Genomic DNA, 27,547 nt, shown 5'->3' with positions numbered 1-27,547 from the left:
GTAGCAGGCCCGTTGCCATAGAAACACACACACACACACACACACACACACACAAACACTCACACAAACACACACACTACTGGACGCGTCCACTCCTTACACCATTCCAAAAACTATTAATCTTACAAATACTCTTTACAAATTCAAATTTTCAAGTAGCCATCTATATAGAACGAGTAGTAAAACACAAAATATACATAAATCATAAAAATGAAACCATGAAAAAAAGGAAAGTAATCTAGTGTATTTACATTGATCAGCTGTTTCATATGACTTTGCTAACTACTATTTATCACTAAACTTTCATATACAAAAATTAAACTGATTCAATTACTTATTACATTATAATATATGGAAGTGGAATATTGTCATTAAAATAGCACAAACCTGTTAAAGCAGGGGAAAATAGTGAGCAGATGTAGAAGATGCGACTCGCTTTCTCAGGCGTTTTCCTTCTCTGCCCAAGAACACGCAAAACTTTCGGTTAGTCTGCGTCTCTCCCTCATGCAGCTAACATGCACAACAGAATGAACAGCACATTGTTTGAAACATTAAACCCATGAAATAAGCATTACACAAAGAAATGTGACAACGCTTTTGTGTGTGTCACACATAAACGTTGAAATATAAGCAAGTGACAAAGACATTCAACCATTCAACCAAACCCAAACCGTTCAACCATTTATTAATCAGACTTTTTGTCTTGAGTAACGAATTTAACTTGTCACACACACACACAATATTTTATATATATATATATATATATATATATATATATATATATATATTCTTCTTTCAGCTGCTCCCGTTAGGGGTCGCCACAGCTAATCATCCGTTTCCATCTCGTCCTGTCCTCAGCATCATTCTCTGTCATGTCATCTTTCACTACATCAATAAACCTTCTCTTTGGCCTTCCTCTTTTCCTCTTGCCTGGCAGCTCCATCATCAGCATCTTTTTCCAAATGTACCCAGCATCTTTCCTCCACACATGACCAAACCACCTCAGTCTTGCCTCTCTTACTTACTGACATGGGCTGTCCCTCTAATGTACTCATTTCTGATCCTGTCCATCCTCGTCACTCCCAATGCAAATCTCAACATCTTCAGCTCTGCTACCTCCAGCTCCGTTTCCTGTCTTTTTGTCAGTGCCATCAACTCCAAACCCTACAACATAGCTGGTCTCACTACCATTTTCCCTTTCGGTCTTGCTGGTACACTTCTGTCGCACATCACTCCTGACATTCTTCTCCACCCACTCCACCCTGCCTGTACTCTCTTCTTCACCTCAATTCTACACTCCCTGTTACTTTGTCCATTGACCCCAAGTATTTACACTCATCCACCTTCACCACCTCTGCTCCTTGCAGTTTCAGCATTCCACAGTCCTCCTACTCATTTGCACACAGGTATTCCAACTTGCTCCTACTGACTTTCATACCTCTACTCTCCAGTACATACCTCCACATCTCCAGGCTCTCCTCAGCCTGCTCCTTACTCTCACTACAGATCACAATGTCACCCGCGAACATCATAGTCCCTGGGGACTCCTGCCTGAGTTCGTCTGTCAACCTGTCCATCACCATTGCAAACAAGAAAGGGATCAGAGCCAATCCTTGGGTTAATCCCACCTCCACCTTGAACCCATCTGTCTAATACAATACCACACCTCCTCTCTCGACACTCTATCATATGCTTTCTCTAAATCCACAAAGACACAGTGCAACTCCTTCTGGCCTTCTCTATATTTCTCCATCAATATTCTCAAAGCAAACATCTCATCTGTAGTGCTCTTTCCTTTCATGAAACCATACTGCTGTTCGCTAATCATTACCTCTCCTCTTTACCTAGCTTCCACCACTCTTCCCATATCTTCATGCCGTGGCTGGTCAACTTCATGCCACTGTAATTGCTACAGTTCTGCACATCACCCTTGTTCTTGAAAATCGGTACCGGCACACTTTCTCTCCACTCGTCAGGCATCCTCTCCCCATCCAAGATTGCATTAAACAATTTAATTAAGAACTCCACCGCCATCCCACCCAAACATCTCCAAGCCTCCACAGGTATGTCATCCGGGCCAACTGCCTTTCCACTCTTCATCTTCCTCATAGCTGTCCGTACTTCATCCTAATCCGCTGCACTTCCTGATTTACTATCACCCCACTGTCTGACCTTATCTCTCTCGTTTTCTTCATTCATCAGCTCCTCAATGTGGTCCTTCCATCTTCTCAGCAAACTCTCCTTGCTTGTCAGTACATTTCCGTTTCTATCTTGCATCACCCTAACCTGCTGCACATGCTTCCCAGCTTGGTCCCTCTGTTTGGCCAATCGGTACAAATTCTTTTCTCCGTCCTTAGTGTCCAGCCTCTCATACAACCCGCAATATGCCTTTTCCTTAGCCTTTGCCACCTCTCTCCTTGCCTTGTGCCACATTTCCTTGTACTCTTGTCTACCTTCTTCATCTCTCTGGCTGTTCCAATTCTTCTTGCCCAACTTCTTCCTCTGTACACTTTCCTGTACTTCCTGGTTCCACCACCATATCTCCTTGCCTTCTTTTCCTCCATCCAGAAGACACTCCCAGTACCTTCCTAGCTTATGGCTCTTGCAGTAGTTTCCCAGCCATCTGGCAACTCCTCCCTGCCACCCAGTGCCTGTTGTAGTTCCTCCCTGAACTCCGTGCGACAGTCTTCCTTCTTCAACTTCCACCATTTGATCTTTGGTTCTGCCTTCACTTTCTTCCCCCTCTTGATCCCCAAAGTCATCCTACAGACCACCATCCGATGCTGCCTTGCTACATTCTCCCCTGACACCACCTTGCAGTCTCTAGTCTCTTTCAGGTTGGGCCTCATGCATAGGATATAGTCCACCTGTGTGCACCGTCCTCCGCTCTTATACGTAAACCTGTGCTCCTCCCTTTTCTTGAAATATGTGTTCACCATAGCCATTTCCATCCTTTTCGCAAAATCTACTACCATCTGTCCCTCTGCATTTCTGTCCTTGACACCATGCCTACCCATTAACTCCTCATCCCCTCTGTTCCCCTTGCCAACATGCCCATTGAAGCTCCAATCATCACTCTCTCTTCCTTGGGTACACTCTCCACCACTTCATTCAACTCACTCCAGAAATCTTCTTTTTCCTCCATCTCACACCCAGCTTGAGGGGCATATGCACTGACAACATTCATCATCACACCTTCATCCAGCTTCATACTCATCAGTCTGGTCGACACTCTCTTCAGCTCTAAAATACTCTTGACATACTCTTCCTTCAGGATTACCCCTAATCCATGTCTCCCAGTGGCTGGGCAACAGCATTACCCACTGCACCTCCATGCCGCCCATAAAGAATAACGTAGTAATCAAAAAAGTGTAAAAAAAAAAAAAAACCATACATACATACATATATATATATATATATATATATATATATATATATATATATATATATATATATATTAGGGATGTACCCGAATCCAAATACATTATTCAGGAAAGCAGAAATTATGTGAAGGAAACAGATATTTCTTCTACCCAAAGTTGCTCGTTATAATTTGGGAAAAAGAAACATGACTGTGCGTCATTATGTTTCTTCAAATCAATTCATATCATTGTAGATGGCCACAAGATAAAAATGCCCATTCTGTTTGCAACAGGACTTTGATTTCACTAACTAGTCGTTTCATTTACTACACATTGTTGAAAAATGATTGCTATTCTGTAGTCGCCACCACCAAGTCAGGTGCAGGGGTTCAGACAGTTTGTAAAACTTAATTTAGTTGAAAATAAAAATACAAAAAAACAAGAGCAAATGAAGCAAAGAGCAGATGAAAAGGACAGTATGAGCATGTGGAAATATATCATAATTAATTATATGCCAATATTAAATCAATTTGATGCTTTAAAGGCACAAAAATTGCATTGCCAATGAATATTAGGTTAGAAAATGCAACACTTGCCCGATTTATCTGACTTCCAGTATAAACCACACCTGCTTCTGGTCTACTATACGAATACTGCAGTGTGAAACTAGTGTAAGTACACGATCCATCACAGAAGCATGATCAGTTATGCACATGCGTGCGCTTGCGCAAAAGTTGACTAACCCTATCCCTACCCTAACCCTAACCGTCAGCGTATGCATTGTGTTTCCAGCCCGAATCGTGCACTTACAGCACCAATAACAGGGAAATCCGGAAATCAGGGAAATCAAGGTTGTTGATTTGGGGCACAAAAGCGACTAAAAGGACTAATCTTCAAATTGATAACAGTTGTCAGGAGTTAAATATATATATTTTCTGTCAGTGTGACGGAGCCGTCTTAGGCAAGGAGGCAGCAGGAGTCAAGATTGTGATTTTGTGACGAACACCCAGTGAATTTATTTTTGTGCCCATAATAAATGTGAAAAAAAATGAAAGAAAAAAAAACAACCAAAACGTATTTACACTATTTGCACTATTCACAGTAGAAAACAGACAAGGCATAAATTCTTCAATAATTTTTCTCTATCACACTCCAATAACCACAACAACCAACCAACAACATCCCACCCCGTCTAAAACAAAATGGAGGGCTTTTATAGTTAAAAAACAGGATGTGACGCCCGCGGACCTCCTGTGGAGTTCGCGGGACTTTTGTTTTAAAATAGCTGAGGCTGTGACGTGCCGGTTTCTTTGACGTCACTGCCGCAACCTCACCTCCAGGAAACATCGCACAGGTAAGTGAACCTCTGACACTTAACAATCAATCAACATTTACACATAGACAACATAACCTAACGTAGCACTTTTAATGGTAAACGGAGGATAATGGAATATGCGAATGGATTAGTTGGCCAACTTAATCGGAAATGATATGGAATGATATAGAACGCTAACGTTAGTCTCTTTTTCTCTTATTTACAGATCAATCAACAAAGACATTGGACATCACACACACGACAAAATCACAGTAACAACAATCAATAAATATTTAACTTTAACTCAGTCCATGTTGTGTGGTGAATGTGTATGTTTGTGCGGTGAATGGATATGAACAGTTCGTGCCTGCAAACAGTCCATACGTGACGGAGAGTTGATCCGTCACAGTCAGGAAGAACAACGGTGCTGGACACAAGTACAAGGAACTGAAGGTTTTTAATGATAAATGAAACAAACAGAAAGAGGCTCAACTCAAACAGGGTTAACAGGGGGCCAAAGAAAGAGTACAAACAGGTTAACAGATAGGCAAGTAAACTTTGGAACACGGAACACAAAACATAAGACGGCTCAGTAGACACAGGGAAGATGTAGACTTCGCACTGACTGATCCGACAGGGGTTTAAATAGTGAGATGTGTAATCGGAAACTAAAGTGAGGGCAGGTGTGCAGAAGGAGAGTGATCAGACCGGTGATTAGTAAACCGGTGATGCTGAGCGCGGAATGGCTGAAACCGGTGAGGGAGGAGGCGAGGTTCTTACATTTTCAATGAAAACTTAAAACTAAAAAGGGTTTTTTAAAGAATTAAAGTAGTACAAAACAACTTTAAAAGCCAAAAAAACATATTCAAAACATAGAGACTCAAATCAATCTGCCTTGCTGGGACAACAAAAACTTGTGAACCTTCAATATGGGGGTAATTTGAGGTATGTATATTAAGGTCTGAAATGCCTTTGTAGTAACCAGGGCCTATTATGTACCAAGTCTCTAACATACAAGTTGGCTACAGCAATCACCTACTCACAAACTTCAAATTGTGTGGCAGGGAAAACAAAAACGTGTGCCCCCTCAGTATGGGGGTAATTTGAAATCTACATTGCAGTGTCTTTCAGAAAACGAGTGGTTATTGAGACCTGAATCGTCTTTGTAGTAACCAGGGTGTATTACATACCAGGCCTCTAACATGCGGTAGGCCTACAGTAATTGCCTACTCACAAACTTCAAATTATGTGGCTGGGAAAACAAAAAAATGTGCCCTCTCAATTTGGGGGTAATTTGAAATCTACATAAATGAACTTTCAGAAAATGTATGGATATTAAGAGCTGAATCGCCTTTGCAGTAACCAGTGCCTATTATGTACCAAGCCTCTCACATGCAGTAGGCCTACAGTAATTGCCTATTCACAAACTTCAAATTCTGTGGCTGGGAAAACAAAAACTTGTGCACTCTCAATATGGGGGTATTTTGAAATCTACATTGCAGTACCTTTCAGAAAATGTATAGATAGTGAGGCCTGAATCGCCTTTTTAGTAACCAGAGTCGATTATGTACCAAGCCTCTAATATACAGTAGGCCTACAGTAGGGCTGAACAATTTGGGGAAAATATCAAGTTGTGATTTATCTGACAGATATTGCAATTTCGATTTGATTTGCGATATAATTTTTTTTAAAAGTCAAGCTTCAGTTTAATATTCACTGTGTAATAGATTTAAAAGATGTGATGGAGCATTACCACGTGAGATACCATCAAAATATTAACTGCTCTATTTTCTAAGGTAAAGATGATAACTTAAAGATATGGAATTGCTTCCAACATGTATTTATTACATTTTTAATTGGCATAGAACATAGAAAAATCGAACATGTAAGGGATAATGCATAGTCCGCTGGTAATTATCGAAAAATAATTTCCGACAGGACGAACAGGAACCCGCTTATTACACGGTTACTTGCCAAAATGATAAAGAAAAAGAAAACTTCACACAGGGTTTCATTTTAATGATTTTGCTGGCGTGTCATGGCTTCTGCCGAGAAAAATAGTCCTGCTAGCAAACAGAACTTCTAAGTTGCAAGTGTTGCATAGCAACATGTTAGGCTACCTGCAGACTTGTTGCAGATAGGCTGTTTATTTCCATTACGGTAAGTGAACAGACTACTTGCAGAATGATGTAAAGGTGTGAATCAGAAAGCATAAAACCCGTTGCAAATGGCAGTCATTAATTTTTTTTCATTAATTTTTTTCATTATCAAGAAATATCAGACCTCCGAACATTGGGATGGCCCATTCAATTCAGTGGAACTTTCTGCAGCATTCTGAGGAACTGTAGGTCAGACGCGCTCCATAATGTACATCCTAAATCGCAGCCTTTGCGATTTGCTAATCGCTTTGGTTCAAATTGCGATTTTGATTTGAAATGGATTAATCGTTCAGCCCTAGTCAACAGTAGTCGCCTATTACAAACTTCAAATTCTGTAGCTGTGAAAACAAAAACTTGTGCTCCCTCAATATGAGGGTAATTTCTAATCTACATTGCAGTATCTTTCAGAAAATGTATATATATCGAGGCCTGAATCGCCTTTGTAGTAACCAGGGCGTATTACATGCGTATTACATCTCTCACATGCGGTAGGCATAGGGTAATTGCCTATTGACAAACTTTAAGTTTTGTGGCTGGGAAAACAAAAACTTGTGCAAATCTACATTAAATGAACTTTCAGAAAATGTATGGATATTAAGACCTGAATAGCCTTTGTAGTAACCTGGGGGTAGTATATTTGGACCCACCACCCTCAATATGAATGCAATTTGCACAACTTCCTAAAATTACCTTCTTTATATTCTCCAATAAAACATGTGTCTAGAAAGGCAACGCCACAACTAGTCATATTAATATATATCTATCTATACATATATATTACTATATGAATTGCTGACATTCCCACTCTGCATCCTTCATGTTGTACATATTTGTGAAGTAAATTTATGTAGTCTTGTGGTGCATTTTTGCTTTGGGGAATTTCACTTTTTGGATTTAGTCTGTTTTTAATATGTCTGCGTAACTGCATTAAACAATCAGTTATTCATGCGGTTTTCAAACCTGTTAACAGTGAAACACATAGGCTTTTTTCATTTATCTTGCCTTTTACTTGCATGGACACATTTTCATCTTTATTCTGTTGCTCATTTAAAAGGCATATTTTAGCTTCAGGTGATGGTGAGACTTGAAAAGATTATTTTAAGTTATGAGGAATTTTCTGTTTTTTATTCCAGCTCTCCTCTGATTCTCTAACTCTCTTACAGAATTCTCTTTCATGGGCTTTCTATAATGTCTCAAATCTACTGACACATTCGTCGATCCGCGTTTTTTTCATTAATCAAATATTATACTTTAGTATTTTTAAAGATAATAAACATAATAATAATATAAGTTTATTTAGAGCCCATTATCACTATTTATAGTGTCAAAGGGCTTTACATGTCTATAATAAAGTCAAATCAAAATGACATTATCCATAAGTTCGAGAAAACAGATAGGTCTGGTTTTAAAGGTATGGAGAGAATTTGCCTCCCTGACTTCTGTAGGTAAACCATTCCAGAGGAAGGGAGAGTGGTAGGAAAAGGCTCGGTTGCCAGCGGACTTCTTTTTAACTCTTGGAATGACTAATAGTCCAGAATCTTGAGAGTGCAGGGTGTGAGGGGGGTTATAGGATGTAATTAAGTCAGACAGGCAGGAAGGTGCAAGCCTATGTAAAATTTTATATGTTAATAAGAGGACCTTAAAATATTCAACCAAATCAATGGGCAAAAAATTTGCAAAAAGCTTATCTAAAATTAGTGGTGTGAAGTATGCATTGTTATGACATTTCTCAGTCTTTGATATATCCACCTCTGCTTGTCTTTTAATACTGTCAAAACATTTAGAAAACAGTGACTTATGGTCGATGGAGATTCATTTAGGAAATTATCTGTCTTATCTTTAAATTCAAAGAGATTCAGTGTGCCTAATCTACTTTGTAGCTTCAGAACATATTCTGTCACAAGAGTGCTTGTTTTTTTACTTCCTAAAATTACACAAATGTAATAAAGTATGTCCCTAACATCCTCTATAAAAAATTAACTTATTAACATGCTGAACATATACATACCTAACTGGTATTTATCATCCTTTCACCCATATTTACATTTGCATATTTCACTCGCTTGTTTCATTGCGTGACTTTTACAAGCTCTTATTACAGTCAAATCTAAGTCATTGGGTTGAGCCGTCCCTGTTACTATTTTCCAGCATCTCTGTAAATAATCGTCCATACTGTCGATTCAATACATTTCTGAAAGGTCATTTAACGTAGATTTCAAATTACCTCCATATTGAGGGGGCACAAGTTTTTGTTTTTTGTTTTCCCAGTGGAACTTGTCGGTGATCTTCCCTCTCTTCAGGACCAAAGACTGGGACTTTGTGGGTTTGAAACTCATGCACGCCAACGTTGTGAGTCTCTCTAATCCCTAGAGGATCCACCTGGCGCCTGGCACTAATGTTGTTGTCACCATGAGGTCATCCATGAAGGCTATGATGGGTGGTTGCCTTACTCCAGAGCTGCTGAGGGGGCCCAAACACTCTGTTTCTGCTGACTTGACCAGCATGTTCATTGCCAGCGTGAAAAGAATCACTGAGATCGTAACCCCATGATTGTCCCCACTTCTAGCTGGTGCCAGTCAGATGTCAGCTGGCCCGAGGACACCCTTAAGCTGAACTTGCTACAATAGTCCAGGATGAGGTCTTTTACCTTCTGGAGTGTGTGGTGTCTCTCCAGTGCAGCCTCAACCAGCTTGTGAGGTATTGAGCCATAGGTGTTGGTGAGATCTAGCCACAGTACAGCCAGGTTCCCTCTGCCCTCTCTTGCCTCCCTGATGAGCTGGGTCACCACACCCGTGTGTTGGAGGCAACCAGGGACCCCCGGTATGCCTCCCTTCTGTACTGATGTGTCAATGTAGTTGTTACTCAGCAGGAAGTCGGAGAGTCTCTTGGCCACAACACTGAAGAAGATCTTGCTCTCCATGCTGAGAGATTTCTGGAAGGTACTGCAGCATAGATTTCAAATTACCCCCATATTGAGGGAGCACAAGTTTTTGTTTTCCCAGCCACATAATTTGAAGTTTGTGAGTAGGCAATTACTGTAGGCCTACCGCGTGTTAGAGGCCTGGTATGTAATACACCCTGGTTACTACAAAGACGATTCAGGTCTCAATAACCACTCGTTTTCTGAAAGACACTGGAGACTTTGTACATAATTGACTAGTCAATTGCAAGTCATGGCTAAAACCAAAGAGCTTAGTGAGGACCATTGTGGCTGTTTACAAGATGGGGAAAGGCTATAAAGCCATATCCAAGTGTTTTCAAGTGCCAGTGGCCACAGTGCAAAGCATAATCTAAAAGTACAAGGAGTTCCAAGGAGTTAAGAAAAATCTCAAAGGGTGGGGGTAGGAAGCCAAAAGTGACCCCTGCACTAGCAAGAATGGCAGTGTGAGAGGCCATTAAGAATCCACCACCAAGGCATTCTGATGAATCTGAGCGATTCTGGTACCAACATTTCAAGGCAGATACATCAGCAGACACTGCACAGGGCTGGTCACCATGGACACCGACCAAGGAGGGTTCCACTTCTACAACACAGGCCTGCAAAGGTTCGCCTAGCCTTTGCAAAAGTTCACCCGGACAAAAAAGAAAACTTTTGGTCATCTGACCACAGAAGCTTTCTTCTTTTCTGTCTTGGAGAAGTGAAGTCCTCCTTGGTCGGCATCCATGGAGACCGGAGAATATGAAAAATATGTATAGCAGTATACAAGACACAAAAATGTGTCTTTGTTGTGATTTGTCATTGTTTTGTCATTTAAAATTGTCAGACTCGGGATTAGAACCCAGGTCCCCGAGGTGAAAAATTCAAAAACCTCAAAAGTACAAAATATCCAAGCAAAGACAAAAAATCCAAAACAGGGAAAAAAGCAGTATGCAGGCAGAACCAATCCAATACAAAGTCCAAAATCGGAATCCAAAAAAACAAGCCAGAGTCAGGTATGGTAAATCGGTCAAAATCAGGCAAAGAGGTTGACAAGGGACAATCCAAAAGAGGTTACCAGAGTCGTACCAGGCACACAATCCAGAAACCACAAAGAACAAAAGGCTTAGAACTTGAGAGACACAAGGAATCACGAAGACTTAGCAAAGACAGAGACAGAGGGCTGGGCGTAAATACACTGGGTTAACAAGCAAACAAAGCACATGACAGCAACAATAAGGTACAGGTGAGCTAGATAATGAGAGAGCAGGGTCAACATAGCAAGGACAACAAAGAGTCTTTGGCGACCTCTAGTGGTCAGAAATAGTCCAGCCTGTGACAGAAATAGGTACATGTAGCATTTTAGACATATTTTTGAAGTTATGGTCAGGTTACCGATCACACGGACAAGAAAGGCTGCTTATTCGTTACAGCTGTAGTCCAATGACTGTATTAATGATGAGACTTAAAATGTAATAAAAGATTCTAGAGCGCGAGGCTTTGCGGCACCCTGTGAGCTGTCAACTTGTCATGACACAGAGAATATAGTATAAGTAAAAATTGTAAAAGTTAAAAAATTTTGAGTTTTTATATAAATATATTTATATATATATATACACACACACACACACACACACACACACACATCTACATGTATATGTATTAATAGTGTATAAATATTACACATATACGGTGGTGTTAGTGGTATGGTTTTGCATGTTTGCATGGTGGTATGGTTTTGCATGTCATAAATCTGCACACTGATGCCATAAGAAAAACAATCAACACGTAAATGACCCCATGTCTCTCTGATTGTGATGACTTCGTCTCCTCCCACACCGACTCCAGCCATTCAGCAATCAGTGTCGCTGGTTTACTGATCATCAGCCTGTCCATTCATCATCTTTTACACCTGTGTTCACCTTGTTGTCCCTGATTCCCCTCTCTTTAAAAAGCCCAGTATTTCTCTATCATGTCACGAAGTCTACACTTTTCCATGTGTGTTTTGAGCGTGCCTTTGTTTGTCAGTTTAAGATTCTTAGTTTGTTTCCAAGTTTGATTCTTAGTCTGTTTCCTGATCTGTATCCCAGTTTGAGTTTGCCATGTTTGCTTTTCTGTTTGTATTTCAACTTTGTTTTGGACAACTGCCTGATTGTGTTTTAGTTTGTATTTGCGTGTTTGTCATAAAAACTCCGAAACTGCACTTGTGTCCAGCTCTCTGGTGACTCTCCGACACCAATCTACAGCAGAACCCAAAGTGGTCTTGTTAAAGCCTTGGGTATTTCAGTAAGGAGTCTTTCAAGAGGATTTAAGAAGCAGTATTTTCCTCGTTCTCATGGATGAGACCAGTTGAAGAAGCTCTGAGACACAAGAAGGGCTTTCTGCGTAAAAGTATCCCCAGATAGAAAGCAGTGCCTCGGTTGCAGTGATACAGAAATATCCCCCTGATCCAGCAGTGAATGATGTACTAACATCACCGAAGAGCTTTAAATGCAATTTTGTCCCTGTGTGGAGAGACCAGACACTGCAATTGCCCTTGGTTCACCATAACACAAAGACCTGACAGCATGCTACACAATTGTAGAAGGAGTGTTATACCGACTGGGTATCCTTAGAGACAAAGTCACAGGGCATGTTTAAACGTGCCACAGAAAAAAATTTAGAGGAGCCAATGGCTCCATGTGACAAATTCTGAACACATTCCTGTCTGACAGTCCCAGAAAGCTGAAAAACATCCACCAAATGGCCCCAGGAAATATGTTTTTGAAAATATGGTCAGTGATCCAGGAGAGAAGTTCGATAAATTAATGTTATTTGTAAGCTACCTGCACTGTGAGCTGTAAAGTCGTGATAAGTTATTGTTCCTCTGAGCATAAGTTATCAGTTGTGGTAAGTTCTTATATGTTATGATACGTCATGAAATGTCATAATACAATATGACATGTTATGAAGTTATGTCTATGTGGATTTGTAATATCTTAACAATATATGTCACATCCCTGGCCTCTGCCTCTGTGTCAGCACCGCCTTTCTCTGCCTTGCCAGAATTCTGATCACCTGTTTCCTATAATCACTGTTTCCACCAAACACCCAACACTAGAACAGGGGGTATTCCAGAAAGCAGGTTTAAGAAACTCTGAGTTTAATCCTGAACTCTGAGTTGATGAACCCTGAGATGGGAAACTCTTGAGATTTTGGTTCCAGAAAAGCTGGTCTGAGTAAGTTCAATCAACTAAGCGCATGCATGACGATTATAAAAAGCCATCATCAATGGAGCTCCGATACTACGATTCACCATGGCAACCAGCGAAAACAAAAGTCGTTTTACTTCACCCCACTGCAGTTAGAAATTCTGATAGGTGTTTATGGCGAGTATGAGCACATTTTCAAAAAAAGGGGGGCAACACAACTGCATCGGCAAAGGCGAGACAATTAGCGTGGGAGAGAATTGCTGCCCGAGTCAATGCATAAGTTTGAATGCAGTAGTCTATTCATTTAACATTTAACCACACTTTCTTTTAATATTACAGGTGGAAGTGGTGGAATGTGATTGAATAAAATTCTATTTTCTTTTAGGTGCAATCCCATGGGCACAAAGCGCACTTGGCAGCCGCTGAAAATGAAATATAAAAAGATATAAATATAAAATGTTCAAACAGGTAAGGCACATTTTGCTTAGGCCTATAGGCTCATGATAGAAACCAAAATGAGGTACAATCATATTTGACATATTAAACAAAGTAAATATCATTCAGTGGCTATTTAAACTTGGAATAGCTTTAACCCCCAACAGAATGCTGTTTTAAGACACACAAATGTCCTCTCGCATAATGAGTTGTAAGTATTCAATACTCCAGAGATTTTGCCAAATATAGTAGTTTAAAGTATAGTGAAACAGAATGCTTTTCTTCATCACAGGATGATGATGAAGACACGTTGTCTGCTGCCACAGAGAGGGATTCAGAAAAGCCTACAGTGGTTTACATTTTAATATTATGTATGGGAGCTACTGATATTTCTCTCTCCATTTAAATGTTTTTACATTCTTGTGTGGAATTTTGAGTGTAAATTGCACATTAAAGGGATGACACGTTCTTATCCTTTTTAACAGAGCATGACTGGGCATTACCAGGAGGAGAGTCCATCAACCTCCACAGCACAGATTGACACAGTGAGATGTTCAGTAAATGCCAGGTTAATTCTGCATGTAGAACTGTAGAATTTAATGTCATCCTTATGTTTTCTCAGTTATCGATTAAGGAGTTGTATAAAATGCATCTCCTGAAGAAAATGGCTAAAACTGACTTAGAAATGGTGTACTTGGAGTGGCAGATTAGAAAGGCCTATCTTGAAATTGAATTACTGGAACACCAGTTAGAGGTGGGTGCATGGTCACAGGTGAATTGTTAATTGTTGTAACAGTCTAAATATAGTAAGTGTCGCATTTGCATTTGTAGGAAATAAAGAAGACCAAGTAAAATGTGACTGATTTTTCTTTATTTGACTGCTAGGGGTGGAGGTATCTTAATCTGAGAAATGTTTTTGGCAAATTATGTCTCGGACGGCTCCTCCATCCAGGGCATCTGCAGGGTGGATGGGACTGTCTTTACAACAAACTTCTTGTTAAGTACAAAGGTGATGCGAAAGTTCTGGGGGGTATTCCAGAAAAATCTAGAATGAAAATTAAAGCAATTTAACTGGTAGCCAGCACAGCTTCAACTGTTTTCATGCTAAAAGAAAACCAACTGCCACATTACAGACACACACCAATGAGCAACAGTACACAGGTCAAGATATGGAGGATAGTAACTGGACTCATCACCACAGGTGAAGACCCTATGGATGGATGAAGCTCCAACCTTACATTCTGGATAGAGTTTTGGAAAATTAATGTACATACTGGATAGTTATAAACTTACATCCTGGATAAAGTTTTGGAAAATACATTTGTGTCCTTGGTTGCTATAATGGCACCTGCATATCAACCTCTCACCATTTCATTTGTTTTGAACTGTTACTCCATTGCTCTCTGCCCCCTAGGCCCAGCCAGCTCTAGCTGTCCAAGTATACACCAGACATATACTTAAGGGAATAATTTCAAAGATATCACCTAGACATCAGAATGTTTCCAGGACAATGGTAGGTACATGAAAAAGCAAAGATACAAATTCAAAGTCAAACAAGAACATTTTACCCACTGGAAAATACTTATCCCACAATTCACACAGGAACAATATAATGAAGCCAGAATCATTCAAATAAGCTTACACTGAAGGAAATGAGTAAACTTTTTCTTCCAACCAGTTAAAACACGTCCTTTCGCATACTTTAAAATGAACAACGAAATGATAGTTCAGTGCAAAGATTCTCCTGAGCCACTGGATACCGACCGCGGGGAGAGGAATACCCTTTATTGCACATTATTCACATTGTATTCACACGCTATTCACAGCTGAACTTGCTCCTGCGCGTTGCAGCGCGACAGATAACCTAGTAAAAACATAACCTACAACCAACGAACCTGTTCTACGATGGGCTGAAATTGTTCTTGATTTTCTCATAGTTTGGTGCATCGTCCTGAAAGAGGCAATCAGGACATACACCTCAGCTGCAGAGCTGAAGAAAGAAGAAAACGACACCCTACAAACTAGATAACCAAAATGAATTCTGTCTGTGAATTTTATTTAGTCTATGGAGAATTGAGCGGAGGCGTTGCTTGGACAGCGCATCGCCGGCAAAGTGGCTTATTAAATTAAAACTTTTACCCGGAGAGATTAGCTTTTTACACCTGATGAATAGTGATGGATAAGAAATATGAGCTCGCTACCTTACCGTCTTTGGTTCTGGTTCTGGTTCTGGTTGGGACCATATAATTGTAAGAGAAGCTCACTGTACACAGACCGTAACTTATTTTGACCAGGCTATAGCGACCTGTGCGACGATGATGCAATTAAACTAGGCTTTTCTGAACGTCAAAATGACACTTTTCTGCCTTAGGAATTTCTGTCAGGCACTGCAAATACACCGATTCAAGTGCGTACGTGTTGACAGTTGCACAAGACCCGATAACTCATTCAGAACGCGCGGGGACATACTGAGTGACAGCGATTGTTGCGACAGACTGGAATGATTCTGTTCATGCATTCTAAGAAACTACTTTCTTTATCTGCTGAAAACAATAGGTCTTCACTCTGAAGCGTATACATTTGCTTCGACAGGTTTGTTCCACATAAATACGACTAAATACTCAGAAAATATGAAATCGTTCTTTTCGTTCATAAACAAAGGCTCTGGATCTGACCTCACAATAAAGCACTTTGTCGTTTTTCCGAGATGGAATTCAAATCGGTGTCAGTTCAGAAAGGTCGACAAAACATTTAAAAGGCCAACAAAATCTTTTTTCTCTTCTATTTAAGACAGGTATTTGAAAAGATCCCGTTGGACAACCAAATGAACCATCCGCGGAGAGAACGCCTTTCCGACCAACACACGCACCTTCTTGGGAAGAGTGAGCATTATGTTTCACTCATTCGAGAGCAGAAGACTCATCTCGCCCGGCTGGATTCAAAAGTACGGTAAACCAGCTCACCTATGCTACCATAGGAGGAGGGTGGAGCGAAAGAGAGCTTTAGGTCTCAGTACACAAATGTGTAAACGTGGTGAACTGTAAATTAATGGGGTATATTAAATGATGGAGTATTGTAAACTCGCAGGTGAAAGGAAGCAACCACTGACTGTACATGTACGTGTGTTAGTTCTTACCCTGTCAGGATGGATCAAGGGTTGTGCCTTGGGTGAAGTGGAGTAAAATTAATAAAGAAATTATTATGATCATCATTGTTAGCCCACTGTGTGTTTGATTAGATGAAAGAGATACAGGAGAGGATTTGGGTGAAAAAAAGAGAGATGGGAGGTCGTCTCTACATTCAGAAGAGACCCCGACACCAGATCAAGCACACAGGCATTATGGAGAACCGCATCAATCAGGTACAACCCACACTGCAGTCTTATCCCCGATACAGCCCACACTCCAGTCTTATCCCCGATACAGCCTACACTGCAGTCATGAGTCTTTTACAATTTACAGTTTTTTAAAATTTAATTATTGACAGCTGTTAGCCAAAGCTGCTTATAAGCAGTGTATTAATGTTTAGCAAAAGAGGACTAATAATATGTCTTCATCAGATATGACAGAGCTGTTTGTTTAAATGTTTTTGGATGATTGTAGGCCACAACTTGTTTTGACGTGCTCCTGGCTGATAATCAGTTGTTGCGTGAGGACATCGATCACCTGCGCAGACAGAGGAACACTCTCGCCACAATGTTCAAACAGCTAAGCAAGGAGACGCTGCAGCAAAACAGTGAGATTAAGAAACTGGAGGAAAAATCGGTCCAAGCTTATAACCAAAGGTGACAAAGATTAGTTCTCACAGGATCAATTCAGCTGTGTGTGTGTGTGTGTGTGTGTGTGTGCGCGCGTGCATGTGTGTGTGTGTGTGTGTTGGCCTGTCTGTGTCTGTGTCTGTGTCTGTCTGTGAGTGTCCGTGTCTGTGTCTGTCTGCTTCTTTTCCTGAAAACAAATTTAACAGACCTTTGTCTCCCTCCAGTGCTTTCCCTAGCTGTAAAGATAGGACTTGTGTATATTTTTCATAACTTCTATACACAGTTGGTTATGTGAAGATATGTGATATTCGCTTGTTTGTGTAACACAGTATTTGTGTTTGTCTGTGTGGCAGGTCTGAGGCATTGGCACGAATGCTGGCTGTGAAAGAACGCGGGAAGAAGGATACAGTTCACTATCACACAGAGATGATTGAACTCAAACGCGTCATTGATCACGAAATCAAACTGCGCCGATTCATGGAGCAGAAATCTCAGGAAAACATTCTTGTGGCTGAGAATCAGGGGGCAAAAAAGAAAAGTATTAATTTCCCCTCATTTGTCTGTCATTGCTTCATCTCTCTTTCTACCTCCAATTCATCTCTCAGAGCTGGGGTTTGCAACAAGCCAAATGGTGCTTAGTTCCATCTTGTCTGACTGATGACAAAACCTTTATAATGCTTTATGAAATGCTTATAATGTTTTTCTCTTTTTGATCAAAATGTTATTGGTTTCTCTGATCATGTGACCAAAAGCCAATGGCTGTAAATTTAACTGATTCCGTCTGTCATTGGTTTAGAGCCCCAGCAGACGCAGCATGAGAAAACAGGAGGTGATAGTATGGAGACGTACCAGGCCGTACACACACATATCATGGAGTTGACGGGGGAGAGTGACCTCCAGGAAATTGGTAGAAAGTTTAAGGACAATGAGAAGAAGAACTTTGCCTGCTTCAGCTACATTAATGTGCTCAACATCGAGGGCACCAGGTTGAGAGATCGCATCAACAAACTCATGGTCAGAGCTGGATCCACCTGAGAATGTTCTGAGGTTTGGTAGATGGACATAGTTGGATCCACCTGAGAATGTTCTGAGGTTTGGTAGATGGACATAGTTGGATCCACCTGAGAATGTTCTGAGGTTTGGTAGATGGTCAGAGTTGGATCCACCTGAGAATGTTCTGAGGTTTGGTAGATGGACATAGTTGGATCCACCTGAGAATGTTCTGAGGTTTGGTAGATGGACATAGTTGGATCCACCTGAGAATGTTCTGAGGTTTGGTAGATGGTCAGAGTTGGATCCACCTGAGAATGTTCTGAAGTTTGGTAGATGAGATGGCAGGTCCAGTCTGTGGGGCTTTATTCCCTTATGATAGTTCCTCAAAACACCTTGGTTCCTCTACAGTCCTCAGTGTTGTCACACCTGGCCACCTGGAAGTCAGTCAAATACAATACAAAGTCATAGCGTGTTTTGATGATGTCAATTTTAGCAGTTATAACTGCTGTAGTCTTGCCTTTTCTCTCTAGAATGGTGTTGCAGAAATGACAGCATCCCCCTGGACTGAACCAAAAACCACAAACATTTTTTCACAGTCATTTGCAAGTTATCACATCGCCAGGAATGTTGTACCCATGTGAAGAATGTATTGTTCCCAAACTTCTCACATCCTTGATGACTGTTGTTGGTCTGATTGAGTGACTCTTGGTTTTTGCCCACACAGAGGGACACCCAGCAGTTTGAACTGAAGAACAAACAGCATACTGATCGATGGCAGGGCCGGCTGCATGAGCTGGAGGTATAGTATACAGTGTAATAGGTTGGAACAGCATATTTAGAAGTGGTGCAGCCCAGTTAGGGCAGTGTCTGACAGTTTAGATGTGTGTCCTATATCTGGGTTTCAAGGTCTGTGTCCTAGTCATACTCTACCTGACATGGGTGGCAGAGCCCTCCCATGTGGGTGAGATGGCCAGTGTCACTGTTCTGCTCACTGCATGATAATCTGGTGTCTATACAGTGACATGGAGACTCAGACAAACAGATTGTCCAGACACATTAAATCATTTGATTATTCCACAGACCTTAGAAAATAGTTTGTGAGACTATATGTCTATGTTGTCACCATTTGGTGTGTGTGTGTCTGTGTGTATTTGTGTGGCTCTGAGAAAGTGTTCACTTGTCCCCCTCCTTCTCCCTCATTCAACATTGTAGGCTGAGCTGGAGCTGAGATGCTGCAGGGCAAACTCTCTGATGACCCAGTGTATGCTGGTGTGTAAAACCCTGGACCAGCTAAGGAATGCTATGTCTGACCTCTTCTCTAAAATGACCTGTGACCCATCAACCATCACTGCCAGGCTGGGCTTCAGCACCGAGGTCAAGGATGACAATGCTGACCAGTTCCTCAGTATGTGTGGCTCTCTGAAATCCTGCATCACTACAGCTTACTGAACTGTGCTGTGTTTGGGGTTAACGTGGAGGGATTTATGTTATTTTGGTTCTTTTGAGATATCTTGTCCTCCTTAGCACTAGAATAAGAAGAACCATAAAGCCCAGGTGGACTGAGTTACCGGACCCTATTGAAAAATAGACAGAGTGGAAATTTAAACGGATAAGTCATTCTTACCCATGTCTTTCACTCTCTCTGTCACTCTCTGTCTCTCTCTCTCGATCTCTCTCTCTTGGCCGCTTGTTCTCTCACTGATTCCTGATTCTGTTTTTTTTTATCTTGTTTCTTTGCTGACATGTAGAAGCTAGTTTGTCATTATTATTGCTGGTTTTAACTCATGGGGACATAAAAATATACCATAGGTATTCTGGAGGGGCGGGTCCATGAGTGGTTGATGGTCTTGGTGGAGTCAGTGTTTAAAGAGGCAGAGGAGCAAGAGCTCCTCCCTCAGAACCTGCTGATCAGAGGGTGCAGCCTGCTGCCCTCCCCTCGCTCCTCTGCCGCTGAGGTCCCTTTCACTGCCAGCTTTTTGGATAGAGACAATGGCACCGTTCTGGAACAAGGTGAATACACCGTTTGGAGACTTATGAAGTATGAGTTTATGTGTAGAGAGTGGGTGATAAAAATGTTTTCCACCATAGAAAGTCACTTGTTAATAGAAATTACAACAACTTTTAACTTCCAAGAAGTCATTAATTTAGTTAATGTAATGGAACTGTGTCTTTAAAACAGTGGGGTTAACGAACTCATCGTCTCCAGCCCTTAGATAAACCCTATGACCCCCCCGTCTGTCAGCAAGGCCATTTGGCTTTTGGCTTTTGTGTATACCAACTAGAGTTTGCTTAATTTGGAGGCTGGTGAAGTTTTTACAGTCTGGACAGTCATGATTAGACCTCAGTTAAAATATTTGGGCTTAACTGCAGACTGATCACATGCATGCAGTCATAACTCAGTAACATCAAACAGGCAACAGAAGTCTGACAATACTGAGTTACACAAGTCTGTATAATGAATTACAATAGAAGTCTGACAATACTAAGTAGAGTAATTTTAGTTAGTTTAAACTATTTGCATTGTGTGAGGGACTTTTGGTTAAAGCGTCTGTGTTTGTCCCATGGGTTTGGTAGCAGTGGAATGGTGAAAAATGTAATATTTATTCCTCATTAAGTTGTAAATATGTCTAGACGCCATATAAGATGAAAACATAAATTTAGTTTTACTTTCTGTACCATATACTGTGGATGGATGAGACTTGTTCCAGTTCTGTGGGTCATCTGTTTGTTTTCTGTGCATTTCTGTATTTGTAAAAATATGTTTTGTTGTCTGACTCTGAGTGTGGGTGCCTTACAGGCAGTGAGAAGCTGATGGATTATCAGTCCCTGTGCGAGCAGGTTCTCCCCCAGGTGCTGCACACAGAGCAGGGGAAAACCATTCGCATGCCTGTCACCCCTCAACGAGGCAGGAAGAGAGTTGGCACTGGTGGCAGGTCTGTCTGAGAGGGACTAAAAACAGATAAAAGAAATTCTCATTAAAGAAATCTACAGCATCATCTTCTGTCTCTCTTTTACCTTTTCACCCTTATCTGTTGTTAAAGGGAAGGAAATGGAGGGGCACTTATGACCATAAACAAATATATCATTGATATCCTGAAGCATAATTGTGACTGGTCAGCATGTGATTTTGTCATACGTCCATGCGTATTTTCCCGTAAGGAAATGTGTTTAATCTTCTGCAGATGACCGCGAGGAGGGCTTTAGTTCCAGCACTCTACCCATGCTGAGTAGAGCCGGTCTCATTCCTTCTCATTGTCAAGCACTGTGTTGTATTAAAAGTAATGTGCTATTCTTGTGATTATCATTCTTGACTTAAAACATTTAAATACTGTAAATATGAAAAGGATGGCTGGAAGCATTCACAGACTCATTCACAGACTGAGAAGATCCATTAAACATTATTAAAGTTCTTTTTCCACAGACCAAGAGCTTTAATTAAGATACTGTAGGTGTTCACACTCTATCATTAAGCTCTTCATTATCTATTTAACTCTGTAGCCAGGATGAAATCCTTATCTTTATCTAATAGACTCTGAAAGTTTTTATTTAAGGTCTGTTTTTCTGTATTCATCCCTTTTGTAAAAGAAAAAGAGAGAGACTTTGAAGCATCAGACCAAGAAATTACAGACCCAGAGAGTAAGTGCCTGCTGTAATAATGACAGTGATGATGTGCCCTCCATGTGAGGGTTGACAGGCCAAGACCCAATAGTTAGGTAAACCAAAGGGCATTACCAGGTACTCGTAGTGCCCAGAGGTGGTGTTAAAGGCCGTCTTCCACTTGTCCCCCTCATGGATTCGGACCAGCTGGTAAGCATTGCGGAGATCCACCAAAACCAACAAAAGCACAAGGCATGAAATACACAGAATGGGTGGCCAAATTCCCCAGTCCTGGCAGAAACACTGACACTCCAGTTATGGGATGATTTAAAATTTAAATACAACAGCATAAAAACTGCACCTGTCAACACAGTGATACTGAAAACAACTGAGATATTTGGGGAGAGATCAGGGGAAGTACTGGTCTGTCAAATTAAGAAGGAAGAGGAAAAAAGAAAGAGCAGTTCTAAAAATGGAAAAATATAGATGGCAACATAATGGATCCTTTATCAATAAACTACTGAAACCCACAGATAAATTACAGAAATCACACGGGAGGAGTCCTGTCCTAGAATACGGCTAAGTGTGACCAGGCTGGTGTCACTGAGAGATGACTGGCACAGCTGACTGTGGGCTGTTGTCACTGTGAGATGACTGGCACAGCTGACTGTGACCAGGCTGGTGTCACTAGGAGATGACTGGCACAGCTGACCGTGACCAGGCCAATGGCACTGTGAGATGGCTGGCATGGCTGACTGTGAACCGGCCAATGTCACTGTGAGTTGGCTGGCATGGCTGACTGTGAACAGGCTGGTGTCACTGAGATGATTAGCGCGGCTGACTGTGACCAGGCCAATGGCACTGTGAGATGACTGGCACGGCTGACTGTGACCAGGCTAGCGTCATTGTGAGATGACTGACATGGCTGACTGTGACCAGGCCAATGTTACTGTGAGATGACTGGCACGGCGGACTGTGACCAGGCTAGCGTTACGGTGAGATGACTGTCAGTGCTGGTCCAGTGCCAGTTTTCTGTTCTCTGAGCTGTTATTTGTATTGCAAATAGGTCAGAACCATGTGACAAACTGTGAATCCATCCAATGACTGGGTCTGTGCAAAAAAAGCATCTGCCGTGTTATTACAAATTGTAAATTCATTTATGACGAAGATCCAGTTATTAAAGAATTTAATGAAATGACCCCATATGATATGTTATTTCATCAATCATTAAATACAATGTTTCAATCATAGATATATGTGTGATATTCATCAAAATATTATCACATCAACATTTTAGTCAGTCATGCCTCACAGCATCAGGTGTACTGCACTGATAACTAATAACTAATTCTGATGCGAAGACAATGCTTGAATGGCAAAAATGCATGAGTAGAAAAGTGAAGGACAGGGGCAGTGTTGTGCAGCTTGCCCTTATTCGAAGACAACAATGAAACCGTGGAAAAAGGAGTGAAGAGCAAGCCAAAATGAATAAAAAAGAGTATCACCATGTCAAAACAATCAACAACAATTTACCTTGACTCTCAGAAAGCAAAGTCAGCCATGTCTGAGCACCAGGGCTGTGCTAAGGAGTGTTTTCTGTGCCTTTAAACAACTGACAGTAAATTTTCTGTGCCTTTAAATGACCTACAGTACATTCTCTGTGCCTTTACATGACCTACAGTAATTTTTTGTGCCTTTATACAACCTACAGTAACTTTTCTATGCCTTGAAACAACCTACAGTAAATTTTCTGTGCCTTTAAACAACCTACAGTACATTTTCTGTGCCTGCAGTAACTTTTAAAACAGGAATAAGTTATCACATGAATACATTCTCACCCTGTCTACAAAACGTTTTAACAAGAGAAGTGTCCTTGACTCTCAACAAATCAGTCTCTGCTGTCTAAGGTCAAGGATGACATTTCTTGTGGATATGAAGTTTTGTGTCGTCTTCTTTGGATTGCATATGCTCTGTGTTTGGAGAGAGAACAGAGAGATGGAGGAAAGGCCATGGAAAGGCTGGAAATTGTCACAGGCTGTATTCTGGACTCTGTTTCCAAGATTCACTCCTGTTGTTGACAGAGGGATCAGAGTGAGAAAGCCTATTGCCTAGCCCTGGGGTATTAGTCAGTATTGTGTTACGCTATGAACGTCAGTGCAAGAACAGAAATATCACCGGAGCTTTGTCTTTATCCCAGTCTTACCAACACAAAAAACAAACTACAAACACCTGTTCACACACTTCATCAGGGCAGTGAATGCAACCCCCCACACATTTACCCCCACACCCCAGCCCATACACAACATATACCCACACACCAACACATACACAACATATACCCACACACACACGCCAACACATACAACATATACCCATACACACACACACACCCATACATGTGACAAGTTAAATTTATCACTCAAGACAGAAAAGTCTGATTCACTAATGGTTGAACGGTTTGTTTGAATGGTTGAATGTCTTTGTCATTTGCTTATATTTCAATGTTTATGTCATTTCTTTGTGTAATGTTCATTTCATTGGTTCGATGTTTTAACTTAAGTAATGCTCTATTCATTCTGTTGTGCGTGTTAGCCGCACAAGGGAAAGCTGCAGACCAACCGAAAGCTGTGCGCGTTCTCAGGCAGAGAAGGAAAATGCCTGACCCTGCACTCACACCGGCAGCGACTTTTTGTCGCCAAGTCGCTGTATGGCTGTCGCTTGCAGTCGCCTAGTTGTCGCTTGCAGCCAGCTTGTGGGCGTTGCTAATATAGTTTTGGAGAAGTGTGCTACAAATGTATTGACAGGAGATGCATCAGTTTTCTTAAAGAAAAAAAGTATATACTCATAAATATTATAAATAGGCTACATTATATGTTATATTTACTTAAATGCTATATTCATCGTTGAATGCCACGTTTGTATTTTGTGAAAGGCAGGCCTATTAATGTATCGCCCAATATACGCCTGAACAAATCAGGTGCATTCCCGCACAAAAATGTATTTTGGAGGTAATTTATTTTAATATAAACAGTGTGATCTTGCTTCAAACAGGCCGTTTCACCATGGACCGCAAAGTAGCATTCGCAATCTGTCCAAGTGCGGAGACAACGTTAGAAACTAAAATGCTAATATAGGAAATAAAGTTTAAGAAAACGTTTCATGGCGAAAGAATATAAGAGGAACACGTCTGCCCTCTGATTGGCCGTCGCTCGACTCTGACGCTGCTCATTTGCACAAAGTTGAACGTTGCTCAACTTTTTTTGGTCGCCAAGACGCGGCGATTTTGTCGCCAGGCGACTAGTCGCTCCGTGTCGCCCAGCGACCATTGGAAATGGATGACTTCCTGTCGCTTTGTCGCTTGTTGTGCTGCTGGTGTGAGCGCAGGGTGAGAATGCGAGTCGCGTCTTCTCCCTTCCAATTTTCCCCTATTTTAACAGGCTTGCATTATTGTAATAATAATATTCCACCTCCATATATTATAATATAATAAGTAATCGAATCAGTTTCATCTTTGTGTGTGAAAGGTTAGTGACAAATAGTAGTTAATGTAACCGCTATTGTCCAGTGCTGGCGGAACGACGTCATATGATTGTAACAGCTGATCAATGTAAATACATTAGATTACTTTCTTTTTTATGTTTTTGTTCTTATGATTAATGTATATTTCATGTCTTAATACTTGCTCTCTATAGATGGCTACTTGAATATTTGAATTTGTAAAGAGTACTTAAAATTAATAGTTTTTGTGATAGTGTAAGGTGTGTGTGAGTTTCTATGGCAACGGGCCTGCTTCTCTGACAGTTGAGCAGACAACTATACAGTGGCCCTGCCGGTGAAACCTCCGTTTTGTTTCAATGGTATGTTGTTTTGTATATAATTAAATGTCAATAATCTTTGTTTATCTTGTCTTGTAAATCGTAAGTTAGGAAATGTGTCCCTGTTATTTATTAGTACTTTAAAATGACATATTAAAGCAATCAGTTAAGACTGTGTGACTGTGTGTTGTTTTAGTAATTTCTTTAATAATTATAATAATAATAATAATATTTATTTAGAGCCCAATATCACTATTTATAGTCTCAAAGGGCTTTACATGTCTATAACAAAGTCAAATCTAAATTATATAATGCATAAGTTCGAGAAAATAGATAAGTCTTTAGTTTTGTTTTAAAGGTATTGAGAGAGTTTGCCTCTCTAACTTCTGTAGGTAAACCATTCCAGAGGAAGGGAGAGTGGTAGGAAAAGGTTCGGTTGCCAGCGGACTTCTTTTTAACTCTATGACTAATAGTCCAGAATCTTGAGAGCGCAGGGTACGAGGTGGATTATAGGGGGTAATTAAGTCAGACAGGTAGGAAGGCGCAAGCCTATGTAAAATTTTATATGTTAATAAGAGGACCTTAAAATCTGCCCTTACATGAATTGGGAGTCAATGAAGGGAAGCCAGGACAGGGCTAATGTGATCAAACTTCTTTGTTCTGGTCAGAATTCTAGCAGCAGCATTCTGGACCAGCTGAAAACTATTGGTACTAGAGGCAGGCAGGCCAGAGTAAAGAACATTGCAGTAATCGAGGCGAGACTTGATGAATGCGTGAACAATGGTTTCTGCATCAGCCATACTTAGAAAGGGCCTAATTTTAGCAACGTTACGGAGGTGATAAAAGGCAGTTTTGGTTGTGTTCTTGATATGAGTGACTAGCGAGAGACTAGAGTAAAAAATTTTTAGCTGAAGAGTTTTGAGAGATGATGCAGTTGTCAAAATTTAGGGTAAGATCACTAGAAAGATGCTTATGCGTAGGGGGACAAATGATCAGCATTTCAGTCTTGCCTGCGTTAAGCATCAGGAAAATTTGAAGACATCCAACCCTTAATAGCACAAAGACATGCCTCAAGGTTAGCCAATTCAGGACGGTCATTGTGCTGGATAGGTAAGAAAATCTGAGTATCGTCAGCATAACAATGGAAGTTAATGTTGTAACTACGAATAATGTCACCCAAAGGGAGCATGTAAATAGAGAATAGAAGAGGGCCAAGGACTGATCCCTGAGGAACACCATAGTTAAGCTTACGGTATTCAGAGGTCACATTATTATAGTGGACACACTGCTTTCTCTCAGAGAGATAAGATTCAAACCAAGAGAGCGCCAGGCCACGAACGCCAATTTGGTTTTCCAGGCACTTTAACAATATAGTGTGACTGACCGTGTCAAATGCTGCACCCAGATCAAGCAGAATAAGAACAGAAGTAGCACCAGCATCCATAGCTAATAAAAGATTATTAGTTACTCTAGTAAGCGCGGTTTCAGTAGAGTGAAAACACCTGAAGTTTGTTTTTTTAAGTAAGGGCTTGATCACGGCTGTTTTAAAAGAGGAGGGTACAATACCAGATTTAAGTGACATATTTAGAGTGTTTAAGATTGTTGGGCCAAGAACCAAAGCTCCATGTAAAGTTTAGCAGGTAGGGGATCAAGGAGGCAAGAAGCTGGTTTAGCAGAGCACCAATTTGGACAGTGCGTCTGGAGAGATAGGGTTAAATTGAGTTAAAGGGTGCACATCCTGACTACTCTTAGGCGCAGTAACAGAGAGCGTGCACGCAGTCTGATTTGATAAATTAATTTGAATATTACGACGAATTAAGTCTTTTTTTGCGAGAAAAATTCAACAAAATCGTTTGCGGTAAAAGGGCTAGATTGAGGGGAGTGATTCTGGGTAAGTTTAGATATTGTATCAAAAAGGAACCTGGGGTTATTTTTGTTAACATTAATTATTTTCGAGTAATACGCGGATTTGGCTGTGTAGAGAGTACGTTTATAATCTATCAGTC

General features: G+C 40.8%; 1 protein-coding gene across 5 annotated transcripts; it reads left to right on the top strand.

The window, feature by feature from the left end:
• The first annotated feature begins 15,807 nt into the window (after nt 1-15,807).
• LOC115821229 (coiled-coil domain-containing protein 63-like) lies at nt 15,808-21,412 on the top strand. Of its 5 annotated transcripts, XM_030785004.1 has the most exons (11): nt 15,808-15,971; nt 16,170-16,323; nt 16,618-16,740; nt 16,982-17,163; nt 17,490-17,767; nt 17,933-18,150; nt 18,854-18,928; nt 19,342-19,534; nt 19,939-20,139; nt 20,927-21,062; nt 21,312-21,412. In XM_030785004.1, the coding sequence occupies exons 2-11, from the start codon at nt 16,204-16,206 to the stop codon at nt 21,313-21,315; spliced, it is 1,530 nt and encodes a 509-aa protein (XP_030640864.1). In that variant the 5' UTR covers nt 15,808-15,971; nt 16,170-16,203; the 3' UTR covers nt 21,316-21,412. The 5 variants fall into 5 exon arrangements, with proteins under 5 accessions (XP_030640864.1, XP_030640863.1, XP_030640865.1 ...); XM_030785003.1 differs by lacking the exon at nt 21,312-21,412 and having other exon boundaries at nt 16,174-16,323; nt 20,927-21,125; XM_030785005.1 differs by lacking the exon at nt 21,312-21,412 and having other exon boundaries at nt 17,490-17,674; nt 20,927-21,125.
• The last annotated feature ends 6,135 nt before the right edge of the window (nt 21,413-27,547 follow it).

This window comes from Chanos chanos, chromosome 9 (genome assembly GCF_902362185.1).
Source record: "Chanos chanos chromosome 9, fChaCha1.1, whole genome shotgun sequence".
NCBI lineage: Eukaryota > Metazoa > Chordata > Actinopteri > Gonorynchiformes > Chanidae > Chanos > Chanos chanos.
This window is presented reverse-complemented; position numbering and strand designations above follow the sequence as displayed.

What these genes read in the sequence shown, in the direction of transcription:
- LOC115821229 (XM_030785003.1), top strand. Translation starts at nt 16,204, where the DNA reads ATGAACCATCCGCGGAGAGAACGCCTTTCCGACCAACACACGCACCTT. An exon ending in TCGCCCGGCTGGATTCAAAA is followed by an intron (nt 16,324 to 16,617) that starts GTACGGTAAACC and finishes GTGTTTGATTAG; the next exon opens with ATGAAAGAGATACAGGAGAG. An exon ending in GCCGGCTGCATGAGCTGGAG is followed by an intron (nt 18,929 to 19,341) that starts GTATAGTATACA and finishes TCAACATTGTAG; the next exon opens with GCTGAGCTGGAGCTGAGATG.